This window comes from Eretmochelys imbricata, chromosome 2 (genome assembly GCF_965152235.1).
Source record: "Eretmochelys imbricata isolate rEreImb1 chromosome 2, rEreImb1.hap1, whole genome shotgun sequence".
NCBI lineage: Eukaryota > Metazoa > Chordata > Testudines > Cheloniidae > Eretmochelys > Eretmochelys imbricata.
The window spans coordinates 146,708,028-146,727,280 of record NC_135573.1 but is presented as its reverse complement, the minus strand read 5'-3'; the positions used below and the strand labels follow the sequence as shown (position 1 = coordinate 146,727,280).

Here is a 19,253-nt window from a genome sequence, read left to right as displayed (position 1 = left end):
AACCCAGTGAGGGAATTGGCTGATGTGATTGCAGAGCCATTGGCCATTATCTTTGAAAAGTCGTGGTGATTGGGGGAGGTCCTGGACGATTGGAAAAAGGCAAATATAGTGCTCATCTTTAAAAAAGGGAAGAGAGAGAATCCGGGGAACTACAGACAGCCTCATCTCGGTCCATGGAAAAATCATAGAGCAGATCCTCAAGGAATCCATTTTGAAGCACCTGAAGGAGAGGAAGGTGATCAGGAACAATCAACATGGATTCACCAAGGGCAAGTCATGCCTGACCAACCTGACTGCCTTCTATGATGAGATAACTGGCTCTGTGGATATGGGGGAAACAGTGCACATGATATACCTTGACTTTAGCAAAGCTTTTGATATGGTCTCCCACAGTATTCTTCCCAGCAAGTTAAAGTAGTATGGATTGGATGAATGGACTATAAAGTGGATACAAAGCTGGTTAGATCATCGGGCTTAATGGGTAGTGATCAATGACTTAATGTCTAGTTGGCAGCCAGTATCAAGCGGTATCATCTGGATGATGGAATGAATTGCATCCTCAGCAAGTTCCCGGATGATACTAAGCTGGGGGAAGAGGTAGCTATGCTAAAGGGTAGGGACAGGGTCCAGAGTAACCTAGACAAATTGGAGGATTGGGCCAAAAGAAATCTGATGACGTTGAACAAGGACAAGTGCAGTGTCCTGCACTTAGGACGGAAGAATTCCATGCACTGCTACATGCTGGGGACCAACTGGCTAAGCGGCAGTTCTGCAGGAAAGCGCCTGGGGACTACAGTGGACGAGAAGCTAGATATGAGTCAACATTGTGCCCTTGCTGCCAAGGTGACAAATGGTATATTGGGCTTCATTAGTAGGAGCCTTGCCAGCAGATCGAGGGAAGTGATTATTCCCCTCTATTCGGCACTGGTGAGGCCACATCTGGAGTACTGTGTTTAGTTTTGGGCCCTCCACTATAGAAAGGATGTGGACAAATAGGAGAGACTCCAAGAGAGGGCAACAGAAATGATTAAGGGGCTGGGGCACGTGAGTTGTGAGGAGAGGCTGAGGGAACTGGGCTTATTTAGTCTGCAGAAGAGAAGGGGGCGGGGGGGATTTGATAGCAGCCTTCAACTACCTGAAGGGGGCTTCCAAAGAGGATGGAGCTCAGCTGTTCTCAGTGGTGGCAGATGACAGAACAAGGAGCAACCGTCTCAAGTTGCAGTGCAGGAGGTCTAGGTTGGATATTAGGAAAAACTACTTCACTAGGAGGGTGGTGAAGCACTGGAATGGGTTACATTGGGAGGTGGTGGAATCTCCATCCTTAGAAGTTTTTAAGGCCCGGCTTGACAAAGCCTTGGCTGGGATGATTTAGTTGGAGTTGGTCCTGCTTTGAGCAGGGGGTTGGACTAGGTGATCTGAGGTCTCTTCCAACCCTAATTGTCTATGATTCTATGATACGTAACTTGTTTGTAACAGTGTATAAAGAGGAGTTTCAGAGGGAGTGTCTTTGGCTAGCCAAGATGGGGGAATGGAAAATTCTGCCGTTTGCTGAGCTGAGCTCATTGCAATGGGCATACATATGTTAGCGTACTGGTAACCATTGAGCCAGGGCATTAGGACAAACCTAGCCAAGTGCTTTCTCTACTGAAACAGGTCTATGGTCTTTTGAGCAATTTTATCAAGGTCTGCTGCGTCAGCTATCTGAGCAGAGTTGAGACAGCACACAGAAACAATACACACGCACACACCTACACGCAGCCAACGACTAAGTACAGTTCTGACTGAGGAAAAGTCTGTCATGGCTAGGAAGAATGATGATTGGTGAGAGAAACCATCTTGAACAAACCCTGAAGCCTGCTAAAATTAAGTTTTAGACTCAGGTGTGTATTTTCGCTTTTATTTGCTTGTTTCCCTTTCTAACTTTCTCTCTTATACTTGAACTCACTTAAAATCCTATCTTCTTTTGTTAAAGAATTTGTTTTACTTTTAATCTGAACCACCAGTACTGTATTTAAATTAAAGTGAATGTGGAAAGCTGCCAGGTTGTGTGCTTTTAGAGGAACAAACAAACCCTATTATTTCTCTGAACTGTCCAGGAGAGAGTTAGACATTACGAAACACATGGCTTTTGAAAAATTCATGATTGGGAGTGTGTTGGGGTCACCCTGCAAGCAGTACCCAAGCCTGGTGGAGACCAGGGAGAGCATATTTGGTGTGCTGCTGGCAGGCTGCTGGTACCAGAGCTTCTAAACCAGAGCTGTCTAGCCCGCAGACACTTAGGCTGTGACCTGCGTACTGACAGTTTGGCTGCGAGCATCCGAGGCTGGGAAATACAGCCGCAAAGCATTGAGAGCCACCTCAGGTTACAGGGTCACTGGTGTGGATTGCACCCCCAACCCCGTAACCCCTCTCCCCTTCAAGAAAACATTCTCATGTCTAATTTCTTCCCTCCAAAGATTTCTGTGGATGCAGGGTGGTTGGGGTCCATGGGCTGGGCTGGGAGATGCAGGGGGGTTGGGACAACTGGGGTGGCAGGGGTGCACTGGCAGAGTTGGGGTGCATGGTAGGTGGCACAGCTCTGTGTGCAGGATATTTGGGGTCCACTGGCATAACTGGGAGATGCAGGGCGGTTGAAGTGCACTGGCAGAGTTGGGGAGGTGCAATGCCTCCCTCACCTAAGCCCCCAACATCTCTCGCCACCCCTTAACATCCATTCCCATTTATCCTTCTCCCTAAAATCCCCCACCATTCCCTCACTCCTCCACCCCCTAGTACTCCTTCCCTCCCAAGAAGCATTCCCGTGTCTAATTTCCCACACCCACCACACACAAAATAGTATGATTACTACCATTTGTGAGTCAGGGTGGCAGTTTTATTTGCGGGAATGTAATGTCCAGCCACTCAGTTCAAAACTCCTTTTGTCTTAGATGAGGGCTTGTGATTAATTTAACCTTAGTTTAGTTAATGGAAGGCTGAGTTCAAAGCCATCGATGGTGACTTCAGTCATCAAATTCAACAAGGCATGTGATTCTACCAGTGATTAATACTTCTTCATTTAACAGTACAAGGAAGCAGAAGGAAGGTGGTGGGGGAAGGGGTTGGGGAAGGCCCCATAACTCAGGAATCCCAGAGTCAAATGACCTCAAATTTGGATCACTAATACACACTACCCTGCACCCCATCAGGCACCGCAAACTTTAAAGCAATCCAATTAAACATTCAGATTTTAGACAGCTTACAAGCTTTGAGTTTTAAACCATATAAAACGACAAGAATAGAAACCCTCTAGCTATTTTTCTGTATTGGTGTGTGCACAGTGCAGAAAATGCACATCTTAATTTTCTCAGGCTGCCATCACTACGTTGGGTAAATCTTAGCAGATTGACTCCATTCCGATCCACTAATCAACAGTTTGATCTCAAACGCTGAGTGGAAAAAAAACCCCACCCATAAGTTTCTTTAAAAATGGCTATTTTTTTCAGGGCTCATATTGCCAGAACACTACATACAAATGCCTCCAATATATGGGTGACTAACCCTATCCTGCACCCTCCTGAAGCACAGCAAATTTCAAATAAATCCAACTAAGCACGTCAATTCTAGAGAACTTAGAAAAGGTAACAGTTAAACAGATGTCTTAATGCATCTGTAACCATAGCAGTACTGGCATGCCACTATCATTCTCACACATACTTTCTCACTCTCTCTCTCTCTCCTGGAAGTTCATTCAGCCAAAGGTATAGAAAATAACATTAGCGTTGTAATGTGAAGAACCATAAAATTTGTCCATCTCTGATTTAAAGCTTGCTTTATTCAGAGGCAGTTGTACTAATCAACTTAAATGCACAGGTAATTTAGGACTAGAATTTGTCTTCTTCCACATACCATGAAAAATGTGAACTTCTACATCTGATAAGAAAATACCTACCTTCGGCTTGTGATGCTGGTGATCTTGCCCACTTCTTAATGCAGTTCAGATGAAACACATGATAACAATTCTGACAGCTCCATACCGGGGCTATTTTTCGGATCACCTCACAGCACACCATACACTCATATTTCTCTGTGGTCAGCTGCTCTATCAGAGAACCTGAAAAAAAAATTCAATACATACACACCTAAATTAATCAAGACAATATGCACAAGTTATTCACACTAAAAATGGCACCAAAATATGCTACACTTTAAATGCAATTTTAGAATTTATTTCTTCCTGTGGATATAATGCAAAGCTTTTTCTTCTGTTAGAAAAGCTGAAAGATTCCAATCCAAAAATCTGGTACAGATTTTCTGCTTTCTTGTGCGTCAGTCTCTTAAATTTGGGCAAAAGCAATAATAAATTGTTCAGGTGTTTCCTTTAAACCTATTAGTGATTCTTATTTGGCAGAAAAGAAAATTTTACAAGTCTTTTGTTCCAACTACCTTAAGTGGGAGAATTTAGCTTTTTTCTACTATTTAAAAAGAACACCGCAACATATACATCACTATACAAATCTCAATCTAAATGAAGTTAAAATCCTGTACCTGTGCATTATTTACAGACCAGTTGAATGATGCAGTACTAGGAACATACAGAAGGCTTCATACTCCACCCACAAGAGGAAGCATTTTCTAACTGGCTGTTTTAGGAACAGAGTGGTGGGCTCCAGACAGAGCCACATTCAACTACTCTAGCCCAAAGGGATGGTTGCCATAATGTGGGACCCTTTTAGTAGGCAAATTAGCATCAAAGACTACCCTGAAAACAAAGAGGGAAGTGCACCTCAAACACCAGCTGGAAGAAACTAAAAACAGATAGTGGGAAAAGTCTGAAAATACATTAAGGTGTGCAAATATAGTTAGGGCAGCCAAACAACCTTAATTCTGCCCTATAGCTAACCCATGGGAGTAGGGGGAGGAGAGAGAAGAAGAAAAAAAAAAATCAAGGGCATCTTTAGAAGTCAATTTAATCTAATCTGAGTCCACAAAACCTAAAATACTTAATCATAGTTGAGTGGTTTTGCACTGTCATTACAGGGCACATTTAAGGTTTCTTCTGAAGGAAAATTTACTATTTTTAAGTTATAAAAATAATGAGCAAAAATGACGATTAAACCTCAAAGAAATATTACAATGCTGCCAATGCACAGAATTTTAATATGGGAAGTTTGAAAAGTTGGTGACAGGGCAATAGTTAGTGTAATTTGAGTTCCCTAGCAGCACACACATACATGGTACTTTCACGTTTCCTTCTGGCCTATCTGATGATGGGATCCAGTCCAATGGGTGGCTTTTGAAGACATTTAGGATTAATGGTTATTTTTTACTTTATTTGTCAAGTTACCTGGCACGAAAAAATTTTCCCTTCCAAAATGACCATTTCCCACAGTCCTCTATGGGACTGATGTCACATCCTGCCCTTGGGGATGATGGTGGAATCAAGATGCTCAGTCCCACTGAAAACAGTGAAAGAGATATCCCTTTCAAAAGGGCCACCAAACACCACAATGGCTTCAATCTTATTAAGACTTCCTTCCCTCTTAAGTATTTTTATGTGGTTGTATAGAACACTGGCTCATGTATGGTAGGGTATCATCTAATAGTGGGTCTGCTTTAGAGGAGGACAGCCTGCTGCTGCAACGCCACATTTACACTACAAACTTTGGTCGACTCAAGTTATGTCAGCATAAAGCTGCCGCAATTCCAGTATGGCTGCTTGGGTTGATTCTACACATCCTCACCAGAAGTGCCCGTCCCAACACAAACTTCGGTGCATGAGAGGTACACCCAGGGTACTCTGCATCACCCTTCAGTGAAATACCTTTTGACAAATTGTTGCAACATGTTGTGGGGTACACACAAGCTGCATGGGCATTGGGGTGGCTGAGGGCAAGAGTCAAGCATACATCATTTAACTTTCTCCATCCCATAATACCATCCCTATTCCATAGTTGTTAAGCCTTTTTTAAATACCACAAACCTGCTGTGACAGGATCCCTAGGGCACAACCTGGAACTGGGGTACTGCTGTGCCCCCTTAACTCTCCAACCTGGGCCATCTCTCACAATGCTTCGCTAGTGACAAGCAGCAAACCCCTCAGGCGCTGCTATCACTCAGCACAACAGCATGTCGAGCGCCACATTCAGCTAGATTTCGTGAATGCTCCCAAAGCCACTCACGAATCACACAGAAAACGGCACCAGACAATTCCCCCCATCTCCCCAGCTTTGCACCCCAGAGCTGTAGTGTCTTGCCCTGGTCAGTGTAAGTTTATTACCCAGTCTGTCCCTCCCTCAATGTGGAGAGGACATACACCAGCCTTTGTAACCTGAGCTGAGATTTTCCCAAGCACCTCAACCAAAATACAGTTTTAGGTAAAATATAAAACAGATTTATTAACTAGAGAAAGATTGTAAGTGATAATAAGTGGTAGGTATAACGGGTCAGAAATAGTTACCAAAGAAAATAAAAGATAAGCACACAATCTAAGTCTCAAACCTTATTACACTAGGCAGTATTTAGATCAAGCAGTTTTCCCACCCCACTGGATGTTAGGGTTCTTAATACACAGGCCTCTCTCTCTCTCAAACCTGGGACCAGTCTCCTCAGTTGAAGTCTTTGTCTTCTCAGTATTCTTGTTGTTTCCAATGTAGGTGGGGGAGCAGAAAGACAAAGGCATGATGCTACTGTCCCTTATTTTATACCCTCAGTCCACTTGCCTGGAAAATACTAGCCCAAAACACGTCCTCGTGGGCTTTGCTGAGTCACAGGGTTGAGCGATTCCCCTGGTGTGGTCTTGTGCAACTGTCACTGAATTGTAAAAAACTTTTATTACAACTCCCCTGCTAATTAATGGTTGTGGAACATCCTCCTAGGCTGGGATCACATCCTTTGTATGTCACTAGCAAATTTACAGCATATTTCAGTAACAACCACTCAGCAAAGTCTCATAACTTGATGCACACTAACAATAGACATCGTTTGACAGAATGGGTTTCAGCAGATCATGACCCTTCATAAGGTATCTTACATGACATGCTTTGTGTGAAATATATCAATTATACAACAGGTGAATATGGGGGTTCCAGGGTGCTGCTTGGAGGTAAACTGTGCCACACCCACATAGCACTTTTTTCTGGCCCTCACCCTCCAGTGCATGAATACCAGAATAAGAGCTGCATTGACGGTTAAGAAGTAAGTGGCAATCACGCAGTAGAAACTTGCAAAGCTGGATTGCTACCAGTCAATGGGAAATCTTTTAGAGTTGGAAAATCCACAGCAGAGGCTGTTACCACACCAGCGTATATGGCCATTTAGCATCTCCTGTTACACAGGACAGCAATTCTAGGCAATATGCAGGACATCGTGGATGGATGTGCAGAAAAGGAGTTCCCGAACCATGTTGGGGTGATCGATCGCACACACATCCCTAATTTCGCACCAATCCATCTTGACAGGGTACATCAATGGAAATGGCTCCTTTCCTGTGGTTCTGCAAATGTTGGTGGATCATGGGGAATGCCTCACCGATATCAACATGGGCTGGTCAGGGAAGGTATGGGATGCTCACATCTTTAAGAACAACAGGACTGTTCACAGGAAGCTGCAAGCAGGGACATGCTTTTCCAACCAGCATATTTCACTGGCAATGTTGAAATGTCAATAGTGATCCTGGGAGACCCATCCTACCCCTTCCTCATGAAGCCTTACTCTGGCCACCCTGACATACCAAAGTTTCAACTACCAGCTCAGCAGGTGCAGAATGACATTTGAACGTGCTTTCAGCAGACTGAAGGGACACTGGCAGTGTTTACTCACTAGATTAGATCACAGTGAGAAAAATATCCCCCTCGTTATAGCTGCCTGTTGTGTCTTGCATAATATCTGTGAAGTAAAGGGGGAAAAATGCCACCGGGATAGAGGGCAGAGATGGAGTGGCTGTCTGATTACTTTCAACAGGCAGACACAAGGGCCATTAAAGATCTCATTGAGGATCTATGCACTGAAGGAGCACTTTAATGGTCACTCACAGTAATGTGCTGTGCTGGCCAGCGCTGGCCCTGGCCCGCAGTTTTAGAGGCTGCTAGAAATTGTGTACTGCTTGGTGTACCATTTATGAACATCACATGGTCTTTTAATGCATCTATGAATTTTGCCATGTTTGCTGTACATTTGTAATTAATATACTTAAAAAAAAAACTGTACCTATGAATTCAGTGGCCCTGTACATTTACAAGTAGTAGATGCTTTGAGTAGGACTAGGCATCCTGGAGTACATGCTGTGAAGTAATAAAGATGAACTTATTTTCAGTAAATAAAAATTTATTGCATACCAAAAAAAATGCAAAGAAGACAAAAAGTACAATTAAAAACAAATACAATTCAAACTGCTAAAATTATCAAAACAGAACTTTAAAATTAGAACAGTAGAAAACATTCCTGTCCATTTCAGCTACACGTACGCTGACTTGAGAGCGCCACGGGGGATGTATATGAAGTTCTGGTTGTCCTTACTGTCCCCAGGAATGAAGTAACAGGGATAGGGATTCAGCCCACGATGTCAGCTGGAATGTTGAGGGGTTGTAAGGAAATGCAGTGAGTTAGCGGTGGGTCCTCCCCCTCTGGGTCAGTGGGAGGCCATTCCACCTCACTACGTCAGTGGGCATCGCCCACAGTCAGAGAATTACAGTAAACATCTTAGGGCTCTGGCCCTTAGGCAGGGCAGAGCTGCAAGGATGTATGGCTTGGGCCTTTGGCAGGGCAGAGCACCAAACAGTCTAAAAGCTTCCACCCCCAGGCAAGGCAGGGCAATGAGCACTGTGTGAGCCTTTAGACAGAGGCAGAGCCGCAATTAGTCTCAGGACCGGGTACCAAACAGCCTCAGGCGAGGTTTCTCTGACCTCTGAGATGTGGCAGAGCAGTCGGCCGTTTATTGCCTGATGTCTTGGCTCAGGTAGATGGCAGACAAATGCAGGCCTCGTGGCCTAAGGTGGGGAGGCTGCCGGGAATCCGGCAGGGGGACCCGGGCCCACCCAACTCCACCGGGTCCCAGCCCAGTGATTGTTCCACCAGTGGGTCAGCGGGGAATCCAGCCACAACACGTTGACCAGGTTTCCAGCAGCAATGCAGCCAGACTGGGTCAGCTGTCCCTTGGCCACTTCCTCCCCTTGGGGCGTATCTGGATTCGTGGGAGTACACAGTTTCCCCAGGGTAGATGCTGGGACTGCCAGTAGCCGAGTCCTCAGTGCCTCGGTCAGCGAGCAGCTCTGGCCAGTCCTCAGCTCAGCAGGGCTCCTGTAGGGTTTCCAGCATCAGGAAAGGGTGGGGTGGGAGGCGTCTGTCTCCTCCGGTGGCTGCAGCACAACTGAGCTCCAGGACTTGCCCTTTATACTTTCTGTTTTGCCTCCTGACTTCCAGTGGGAGGGATGGGCACAGCCTGGCTCCACCCACCTGGGCTCAGAGAGTGGTCCCGCCCCCTCTGGCTCAGTGGGAGGCCACTCCACCTCCCTACAGGGAGATGCTAAAATGGAGTTCTCCACTGACTGCGCAGGGAAGTGAGCTCATGATTGTTGGACCTGTGGGTCAACAAAGGTCTGCTGCATTTGTATTTCCTGCCTAAAAAGACTCATGTCCCAGTGCATCTCCCTCTCCTTTTCCCACTGAGACTTCTGGGCTTTTCTATGCGGTCTGCCACATTCACATAGCAGACCCCCCATTCACAGTCCAATGCAGCACTAGCTTGGAGGATCTCAATGAACATATCCTCCAAAGTCCCCTTCTTTCAGTCCTCACCAGGGTCAGTCATTCCATGGGTGTGGAAGGGGTACTCCACAGGGCCCCAATAGCAGTAGCTACAGATAAAACAGACAATGTATCATTGGATTTACAGTCACAGTGGAAAGTGAAAGATACATTTCAGAACCCCATTCTCTTAATCCCATAAAACCATGCTTGTTGACACTTCAGCTTTGGAGTCCCTTTGCACACCCTAGCTCTCCAGTCCCAGGCATCGGGAATATGTCCCACCAAGGGCATAGAAGCTGGGGTGGGGGGGAAGGGTGAGGAGAAAAAATGAGGAAGGAACGTTTCCATTATATGAAACAATGAAACATCAACCTTTATTTCCATGGGTACGACCATAGGGCAATGGTACGGAGTAGTGGCACTAATTTTCCACAGGCGGTAGTGATTTTAGCCAATATCTCACTCCTGAGGGTAACAAAGGCACGGAAAGCACAGCTGCTACTGATGTCCCAAAGCTGCCCAGAACTATATGCCGCTAGCCTGTGAACTGCAATGGTGCCAGGCGAAGTCATTACAGAGTGGCATGGGAAACTGACCTACCATTGAGGAATAAATAAGGCAGCCACTCCTAGAAACCTCCAGGAGGGGATTGCAGAGTACATCCATGAAGTCTTCATGAAGATTTCTTTGTATCTTCCTGAGAGCATTCCTATGAACTGCTCTGCATGCCACTGCCGCCGCCGCCGCCGCCACCATACAGGGGATTGAGAAGCAGACAACTATCTGGTTGGTATACCGCTACCTCGTCTCATACAAGGAAAACAATGAAGAGTCAATACCTGCGTCTGGCTAACTTCATCAGGTTTCTCTGTGCTCAGCTGGCAGGACTGGCAAGTCTGCGATGGAGTATTGGAAGTACATGGCTCGCAGCATAGCTGGATTCCCCTACAACATCTCCCATCTCCACCTCGCTGTTGATCACATGGGTCTCTGTCTCAGGCTCCTCTAAGGTATCCACAGTGGTCTGCAGATGCTGCTGGGTTCTCTGCCAAGTATTGCATGTAACTCGTAGTAAAAGCAACAGGTGTGCAGCTTGGCATCAGCTCAATTGTCGGCCTCCATGGCCTTGTAGTATACCTGCTACAGCATCTTTGCTTTCCTGCAGCACTGCTGCTGCTACCTGCATCCCCTATGTAATGTTTTCATACATATCCATGTCTCTATGACTAGTCCATAGCTCTGCCTACACAGCCTCTTCTCCCGATACGTCTAGGAGATCCAATACCTCATGTCTACTGCAGGCAGACACACATGGAGCCGGCATGGTCGGTTGAGCAGCTGTACACAATGAGGGAAAACTGCCGAAGTGGGAAATGAGGAAAAGGCATTTTAAAGAATTGATGAGGATTTAAAAGGTGGGTAGACATGGCTTCCGGTCTCTGTGACCCCTGAGCAGTGGAGTTCACAATTGCGACCAGAGCGATCATTGCTGCTGAAGGACAGTTAGGGTCAAGATAGGTCACACAGCATTTACTCTCGCTCTGCATCAATCACAGTATGTCAAGCATGGCTCAATGCCATTTGGGCAGGGGTGTTAATATGTCACCCTTACGAGGGCGCATACACAGGTAGCAATCAAATTTGAGTTTAGACATACACACATGTAAGTCGATGCACGGTAACATCCAACCTATCTTTGTAGTGTAGGACAGGCCTGAGTGAAGGAGCTATTTCTTTAGATGAAAAATAGAAATCAGTGTTGTGGTTTTGGAGGGTAGTCAGTCCCCTCCACATCTGTTTGAGTTCCAAAGCCTGGAACTGAAGACATTCCACAAGTTCCACTACAAAGTCTGAACGCTGTGCTGGTGATCTACTTATTGATGGTCAGTGCCACACCTTTCCACTCCACTGTTTCAAAACTAAGGCATAATATCTTTTTTTGTATTTCCAATATTACATATTATTGGTACCATATGCTTGATCTCAACAAGGGGAGTCCAGCAATAGGAGTTTCATTTTACTCATCCCTTAATTGGCTCCTCTCTGTGTGCAACAAAACATTAGAAAACTTTTGCAACTTTGACAATAATTTCATTTAAGTATGCTCCAGCTTTAGAACACTTGTTCAAATCACTTCACGTTTTCCCCCCAATTCTACTCTTGTCCCTGACGTGACCTCCATTTTGAAGTCTGATTTACAAAAGATGCAAAATTCAGCTTTAAACAAAACCTGTGAAAAGGCTGCCACCTTTCTATAATGAAGTGGGAATTATGGAAAATCACCAGACACATAGCAAACAGATGCATTTAAATATAATACAGGAATGTTAAATATCCTTTGCATCCTTTGAAACAGACCCTGTGAGGTGTTCAGCAACTCCTGTGAAATGCCAACAATCTTCAACCAACAAACATCAATATCCGTTGAAACTGTTCATCTCACAGGACCAGACCGTTAATTTGAAGGTCTAAACCAGTCCAGGAAACTTACCTGTATGAGTTTCCTTGTTCCTTGGTACATTACTCTGCTTTTTCCAATACCGAGTCCAATTGCAGTGAAGGGAGGTTGTGTGTCCCACCTGCAGGTGAAGCTGTCTTCCACCACATTTGACTGATTCCCCTAAGTTTTGATCATTGTTGTGAACACCTGATTCTTTGCTCCTCTCACTAATTTTATCTTTTTGAGTATAAGTAAGAGGCGGCTTCTTAACTGCTTTTGTATTTTTACTGCGGTGAGTATCTTGTTTTTTCTGGATTTCTTTACCTAACTGGGGTTTACTCCACATGGACTTCCTGGAGTATTTCTTGTTCGCAAATGGATATCTTTTTTGTTCATCACTATTGCCAGCATATCCATCGTACAATGCTTTGCCAAAAGATGCTTCTGAAGAGTCAGACTGAGTCAGATCCAGAGATGGTATGTTTTCAAACATGCCATCCTGCTGTTTAGATGTCACTCTCTTATCCCGCTCATGTAACTGCTTCCCCTTCTCTTTGAGGCCTCTTCCAGATACAGGCATCAGGTGTGTTTTCTTTGGCTTTGCCCCTCTATTATCTGCACTAGATACCTCCTTGTCACTCTCTGACGAGCAAAAGTCATTGTATTCTTTAGGATTGACTCTCCACCTTGGTATTAATGTGGTATCTACAATTGTCATGTTGGTTGTACCATCAGATGATTGCCTTATCCGGTTTCTTGTATATGTCCTATCACTTCTAGATCTGTGCCATCGCTGGCTTTGAAAACTAGGATTCTTATGCGGTTTACTGGTACTAGCAAGCTGGAGAAAATCTTGCTGGCTACAGTACTGGCTTTCTGGACTATAAAAGCTGTGTTGCTTTGTGGAAAAGCTTACATAGTCTGTGCCTCTATCAGAAGACTGACTAGGAAGTGGTAGAGTATCATTTCTGTTCTGATTCCTATTGGATTCCAATCTACCCAGACTTCTCCAATTTACATCAGGAGTCTCTCTCTCTCTTGGAATGAAATCAGCTGCATCTGGATTGAAGTTTAATACACCTAAAAAGTAAAACAAAAAAGAGAGTTACTGAAGTTCAGAACTGCATAAAGTATTAAAATTCCTCTAATGATGTACCACAGCAAAATCTACTGCATACACAATGGGCCGAATAGTGCAGCTGCTCCAAACACTAAATTGCAAAATAAGGACCAATATCCAGAAATTCGATTTTTTCAGGGAGTTTTCATTGCTTATATGAAAACAGTTATTTTCTATTTGCCTTACAGGCATGTTAAATTTGTTCTGCACCTTCTCAGTTTTGGGCTGAGTGTAAAAATTTCACTAGGAAGAAAATTCTGCAGTCTTCTGAGTGCAGCATCCTTTAGCTAGCCAAGTAAAATACCAGATTTAAAGACTTTTCACAAGAAACCCTTTGTATTTCTGAAACCTCCTTTCTTCACCCCATGACTTCCATTCTTTATGTGAATGTCCCCTCTTTTCCCTACCCATTGTCCCACTTTGGACATTCACAACACCTCCCCACCCAACCTCACTTTGGGATTCTCCCCCCAGCCTTGTGTCCTCTTCTTCTAATCAACTTCCTTTCCACCATAGCCCCTTTTTCCTACCCTCTCGTTCCTCTGCCCTACCCAGTTTGTTGATTCTTCTCCCCACTCTTCCTCCTCCTCTCTGCCTGCCAGGTTCTGGTTCCTGGATGAAGGTGGGAGCGTAGTAGTAGTAGTAATAAAAACTTCCTTTTCCTTGTGCTTAGTAGTATGAGGCCCTTCAGCAATGGCAATGAGGGAGAAGTCTGGAAAGAAGATTCTTCTGATCCCAGTGCTGGGAGATTGGTGGCAGCAGGAATTGAGTGGGGTGAGGGAAAGAGACAAGGGGTGACCCACGTGGGCGGCGAGCCCTGGGAAGGACCCTGTCCTAAGCCAAAGCTGAGGGGCATTTTGGCACTGATGCGGAGGGAGGTAGGGTAGGGGCTCAGTCATTATCTCACTCTTCCACTCCATCCACTTTGACTTTAACTCCCTCCCAACCCTTTTATACCGTGGCAGAGCTATAGGCAGATTTCTTTGTTAATTTCTACAGGAGCTGTGGGTCCTTTGGGCAGGCAATATGTTTGCCACTCCTGTCTTATATGATGAAGAGATAGTTGTGTCTCTATAGTTAAAGTTGCAGCCATGTTCTATCAGAGATATGGCTGCCAAGCGATTAAAAAAATTAATTGCGATTAATTGCGCTGTGAAATAATAGAATACTATTTATATAAACATTTTTGGATGTTTTTCACATTTTCAAATATATTGATTTCAATTACAACACAGAATAAAGTGTTCAGTACTCCCTGTATATTATTTATTACAAATATTTGAACTGTAAAAATGATAAAAGAAATAGTATTTTTCAATTGACCTCACACAAGTACCGAAGTGGAATCTCTTTACTGTGAAAGCGCAATTAACAAAGGTAATTTTTTTTGTTATATAAATGCACTCAAAAACAAAACAAATATAAAATTTTAGAGCTTCAAGTGCACTCAATCCTACTCCTTGTTCAGCCAATCACTCAGACAAACAAGTTTGTTTATATTTGCAGGAGGTAATGCTGCTAGCTTCTTGTTTACAATGTCACCTGAAAGTGAAAACATGCGTTCACATGGCACTGTGGTAGCTGGTGTTGCAAGATACTTACGTGCCAGATGTGCTAAAGATTCGTATGTCCCTTCATGCTTCACCCACCATTCCAGAGGACGTGTCCACACTGATGATGGGCTCTGCTCATTAATGATCCAAAGCAGTGCAGACCAACACATGTTCAATTTCATCATCTTAGTCAGATATCACCAGCAGAAGGCTGATTTTCTTTTTTGGTGGTTTGGGTTCTGTAGTTTCCACATAAAAGCTGCTCTTTTAAGACTTCTGAAAGCATGCTCCACACCCCATCCTGATCAGCTTTTGGAAAGCACTTCAGATTCTTAAATCTTGGGTCGAGTGCTGTAGCTATCTTTAGAAATCTCACATTGGTACCTTCTCTGCGTTTAGTCAAACCTGCAGTTAAAGTATTCAACATGCAGGGTCATCATCCAAGACTGCTATAACATGACATATGTGGCAGAATGCAGGTGTAAAACAGAGCAGGAAACAGACAATTCTCCCCCAAGGAGTTCAGTCACAAATTTAATTAACGAGCGTCATCAGCATGGAAGCATGTCCTCTGGAATGGTGGCCAAAGTATGAAGGGGCATTTGAATGTTTAGCATATCTGGGACGTAAATACCTTATGATGCTGGCTACAAAAATGTCATGCAAACTTCTATTCTCACTTTCAGGTGACACTAAATAAGAAGCGAGCTGCATTATCTCCTGTAAATGCAAACAAATTTGTTTCTCTTAGCAATTAGCTGAACAAGAAGTCAGACTGAGTGGACTTGTAGGCTCTGAAGTTTTACATGGTTTTGTTTTTGAGTGCAGTCATGTAACAACAGCAAAACTCTATATTTGTAAGTTGTGCTTTCATGATAAAGAGATTGCACTATGATACTTGTATGAGGTGAACTGAAAAATACTATTTCTTTTGTTTATCATTTTTACAGTGCAAATATTTGTAATAAAAATAATATAAAGTGAATATGGTACACTTTGTATTCTGTGTGGTAACTGAAATCAATATATTTGAAAATGTAGAAAACATCCAAAATATTTAATACATTTTAATAAATTTCAATTGGTACTCTATTGTTTAACAGTGCAATTAAAACTGCAACTAATTTTTTTGTGTTAATCGCATGAGTTGACTGCGACTAATTGACAGCCCTAATCAGAGACATATTTCAGTCACACTAACTCTTGCTTAGAAGACTGGTTTAGTCAGAAAATTGCTAAAATTATTCTGAAGATAAAAGGGAATGTTTTTAAGAAGTATGAAGAAAACTCAAATTGTTTGATAATGTTACAGGTCATTAAGAATTTAGCCTAAAGTAAAAAATTCAAATCTGGGTGTCATTTGACTTTTTTAACCCTCCAGATTTACATATATGTATCTCCTTGAAAACTCATGCAGCTGCTTTATTAATTGAAGAAATCGGGTTGTGATTAAATAAGGTTAACAGCTATTTTTGTTGTGGGTGGTTTGGGGTGTAATAGGCAAAAATACTGATTTCCAATCCATGGAATTTTTTGTCATTGAATTCACTGGAGCAAGAGTGGGTAAAAAATTTGCACGAGCATATTGCAGCTTAGAACATTAAAAAAGGTCCTTCCATTGCTAAACAGAGAAGTGGTCAAGACAAGTGGCAGAAAGGGGTGTATTCTAAAGCTGTGGGTCTTGTCTTCTAATTCTATCTCTGCAGGTGTGTGCACTTTTGTTATGGAAAGATAACCTCTACACAGTTGAGGTTGAAGCAAGGGTCAGGTAAGGATGATTTTTAATTTCCTTTAATCCACCCTCCAGCGCAAAAAAAAAAAAAGCAATACATACTATGACATAGAGGCATGTGATCAAAATGGCCAGTGTCCCAGAAATTTACAGCTTAAACATTTCAGATACACAAACTCTGCCTAATCTACTTTCTTTTATGAAAGACCTGAAAGAAAAAAGGGCAAAAAAAGTTCCTTACTACAGTTTTCAGCTAATGAAGTATATTAACTTATTCCCCCACCCGCCTTGTGAAAGAGATAAACCTATGGGTTTGTTTTTAAACACACATTTAAGAATATTAAAGTTAGGTAACATTTGTAGGAGTTATTAGCTCATGCTTTACTCTAAAATGAAAACATCAGCTTCTTATGATTTAGGATGAAATAAGCTTGTATATTTTTAAACTTAGCAAATTGCAAGCCTTTCATTTTTAAAGAGCATTCCTTAGTATAATTCCTTTTTGCCAGAGGCTGGGAATGAGCAACAGCGAATTGATCACTTGATGATTGTCTGTTCTGTTCATTCCCTCTGGTGCACCTGGCATTAGCCACTGTTGGAGGACAGGACGCTGGGCTAGATGGACCTTTGGTCTGACCCAGTATGGCCATTCTTGTGTTCTTAATATGTTTAAGTCAACAATAATACACTATGTATGCATAAGTACAAAGATAATTTTTAAACATGCTCATTTCTTAAGCAGTAATCAGCTATTCAAACCATATATATTAAATAAGTGGCATGCTCAGAAAGACAAGACGATCATTACAAATACTTTTTACAGTGACCTAGACCAGGGGTTCTCAACCTTTTTCTTTCTGAGGCCACTGCAACATGCTATAAAAATTCCACAACTCACCTGCGCCACAGCAACTGTTTTTCTGCATATCCAGCAGATTAAAAGCCAGGGCTGGTGGCAGGGGATAGCAAGCAGGGCAGTTTCCCAGGTCCCCAAGAAGCTAAGTTGCTTGGGCTTTGGCTTCATCCCCGGGAGGTGGGGCTTCAGCTTCAGCTCTTTGCCCTGGGTCCCAGCGAATTTAATGCCAGCCCTGCTTGCTGATTTATTTTGGCAGACACCCTGTTACCTGCTCATGGCCCCCCAGGGGGTCCCCATTGGCATTAACAAGCACCTTAGGACCCGCTGTATCCAACTGGTCAATAAGTCATTTGCCACCATAATCAGTGCATATGCACCAACATTTAATGCTGAAGAAGAACCGAAAGAATCCTTCTACGTTGACCTTGATAGATTTGTCAGTCATCTATTCCAAAAACAGATAAGGTAATCCTCTTAGGGGACTTTAAAGCAAGAGTTGGCCAAGATTCTAATGTATGGAGTAGCTCTATGAAAAAAGGAGTGGGCAAGACCAATTCCAATGACATCCTTCTAATCAGCAAATGAGCAGAGCACAACCTTGTGATCACAAAAACCATCTTCAGACAAAGCAACAAGTACAAAACAACCTGGCAACACTCCCGCTCAAACCAATGGCACCTCCTAGACTAAGTCATTGTAAGAACACAGGCTCTAAGAGATGTCCAAATCACCCACATCATGAGAGGAGCCAACAATTAATGGACTGACCACCGCCTGTTGAGGTCAGTCATGTTCATCAAGATTGCATCAAAACATAGAAAGCAATCTAAACCATACATATGGCAATACAACGTCCAAAGACTTCAATCCACAGTGTGCCAAGAGAACTACCAAGCACTCCTCAGTGAAAAACTGACTATATGCACCCCTTGAAATGACAAACACAAGTGTCTAAGAAGACTGGGAAGCCCTAAAACAGACCATCCATGAGACTTATGAGGAATCCATCGGCCTTGCTATTTGTCGTCAAAGTCTTGATGGCGGCCAAGAACAAAGAGATCACAGCCCTTTTGGACCAGAAGAGAAAAGCTTTCTGCATCTGGCAAAACCATCTATTATCCAGTCTGAAGCAAAGCTCTTTCCATCAGCTCAAAGCTGAAGTTCAAAGGAGGACCCGAGAAATCAAAAACGACTGGTGGGAGGACAAAGTACAAGAAATCCAATCATTCATTGACAGACATGATATACGGAGCTTTTTTGGCGAGACAAAGACCTTTACAGACCAAGCTCATGTGGCCTTACACCACCGAGATCTGAAGATGGTAGTATCTTTCTTAAAGATAACGAAACCATCAAAAAGCACTGCAAGAAACACTATCAAAAGTTTCTAAATTGAGAATAGACTGTGACTGACAACACCATCAACTCCATCATTCAGCACCCAATCCGGGAAACTCTTGCCAACCCACCAACACCTGAGGAGGTCCGCAAAGCAATTAAGCAAATAAAGAACCAAAAAGCATCAGGTCCTGATGGAATACCAGCTGAAGTACAGAATATGAGGAGGAAACACTGACTAACAAGCTTCATTTGCTGCTGCTCAAAATCTGGCACACCAAAGAAATCCCTACTGACTTACGTAATGTTAACATAGTCATCATTTTCAAAACGGGAGATAGGGCCGTCTGTGGCAACTATAGAGGCATTGTCCTCCTCTCCATTGTTGGGAAGATTCTTGCTAGAATCTTACTGAATTGCCTGCTCCCTCTTGCAGAGGAAGTACTTCCAGAGTCCCAGTGTGACCTTGGACCATCAAGAGGCATCACCAC

General features: G+C 43.4%; 1 protein-coding gene across 6 annotated transcripts in view; it reads right to left on the bottom strand.

Moving 5' to 3' along the window:
- The window catches only part of NFX1 (nuclear transcription factor, X-box binding 1), a 231,236-nt gene that overhangs the window by 198,641 nt on the left and 13,342 nt on the right, over positions 1-19,253 (bottom strand). For all 6 annotated transcript variants that reach the window (XR_013345235.1, XR_013345236.1, XM_077810831.1 and 3 more), the window contains exons 2-3: positions 12,215-13,243; positions 3,929-4,090 (exon numbers count right to left, since the gene is read on the bottom strand). Coding sequence is in view for 4 of the 6 variants with exons in the window: in XM_077810831.1 (XP_077666957.1) it covers positions 3,929-4,090; positions 12,215-13,243 (1,191 nt within the window). In the remaining 2 variants the exon portion in view is untranslated. The remainder of the gene's footprint in view (positions 1-3,928; positions 4,091-12,214; positions 13,244-19,253) is intronic.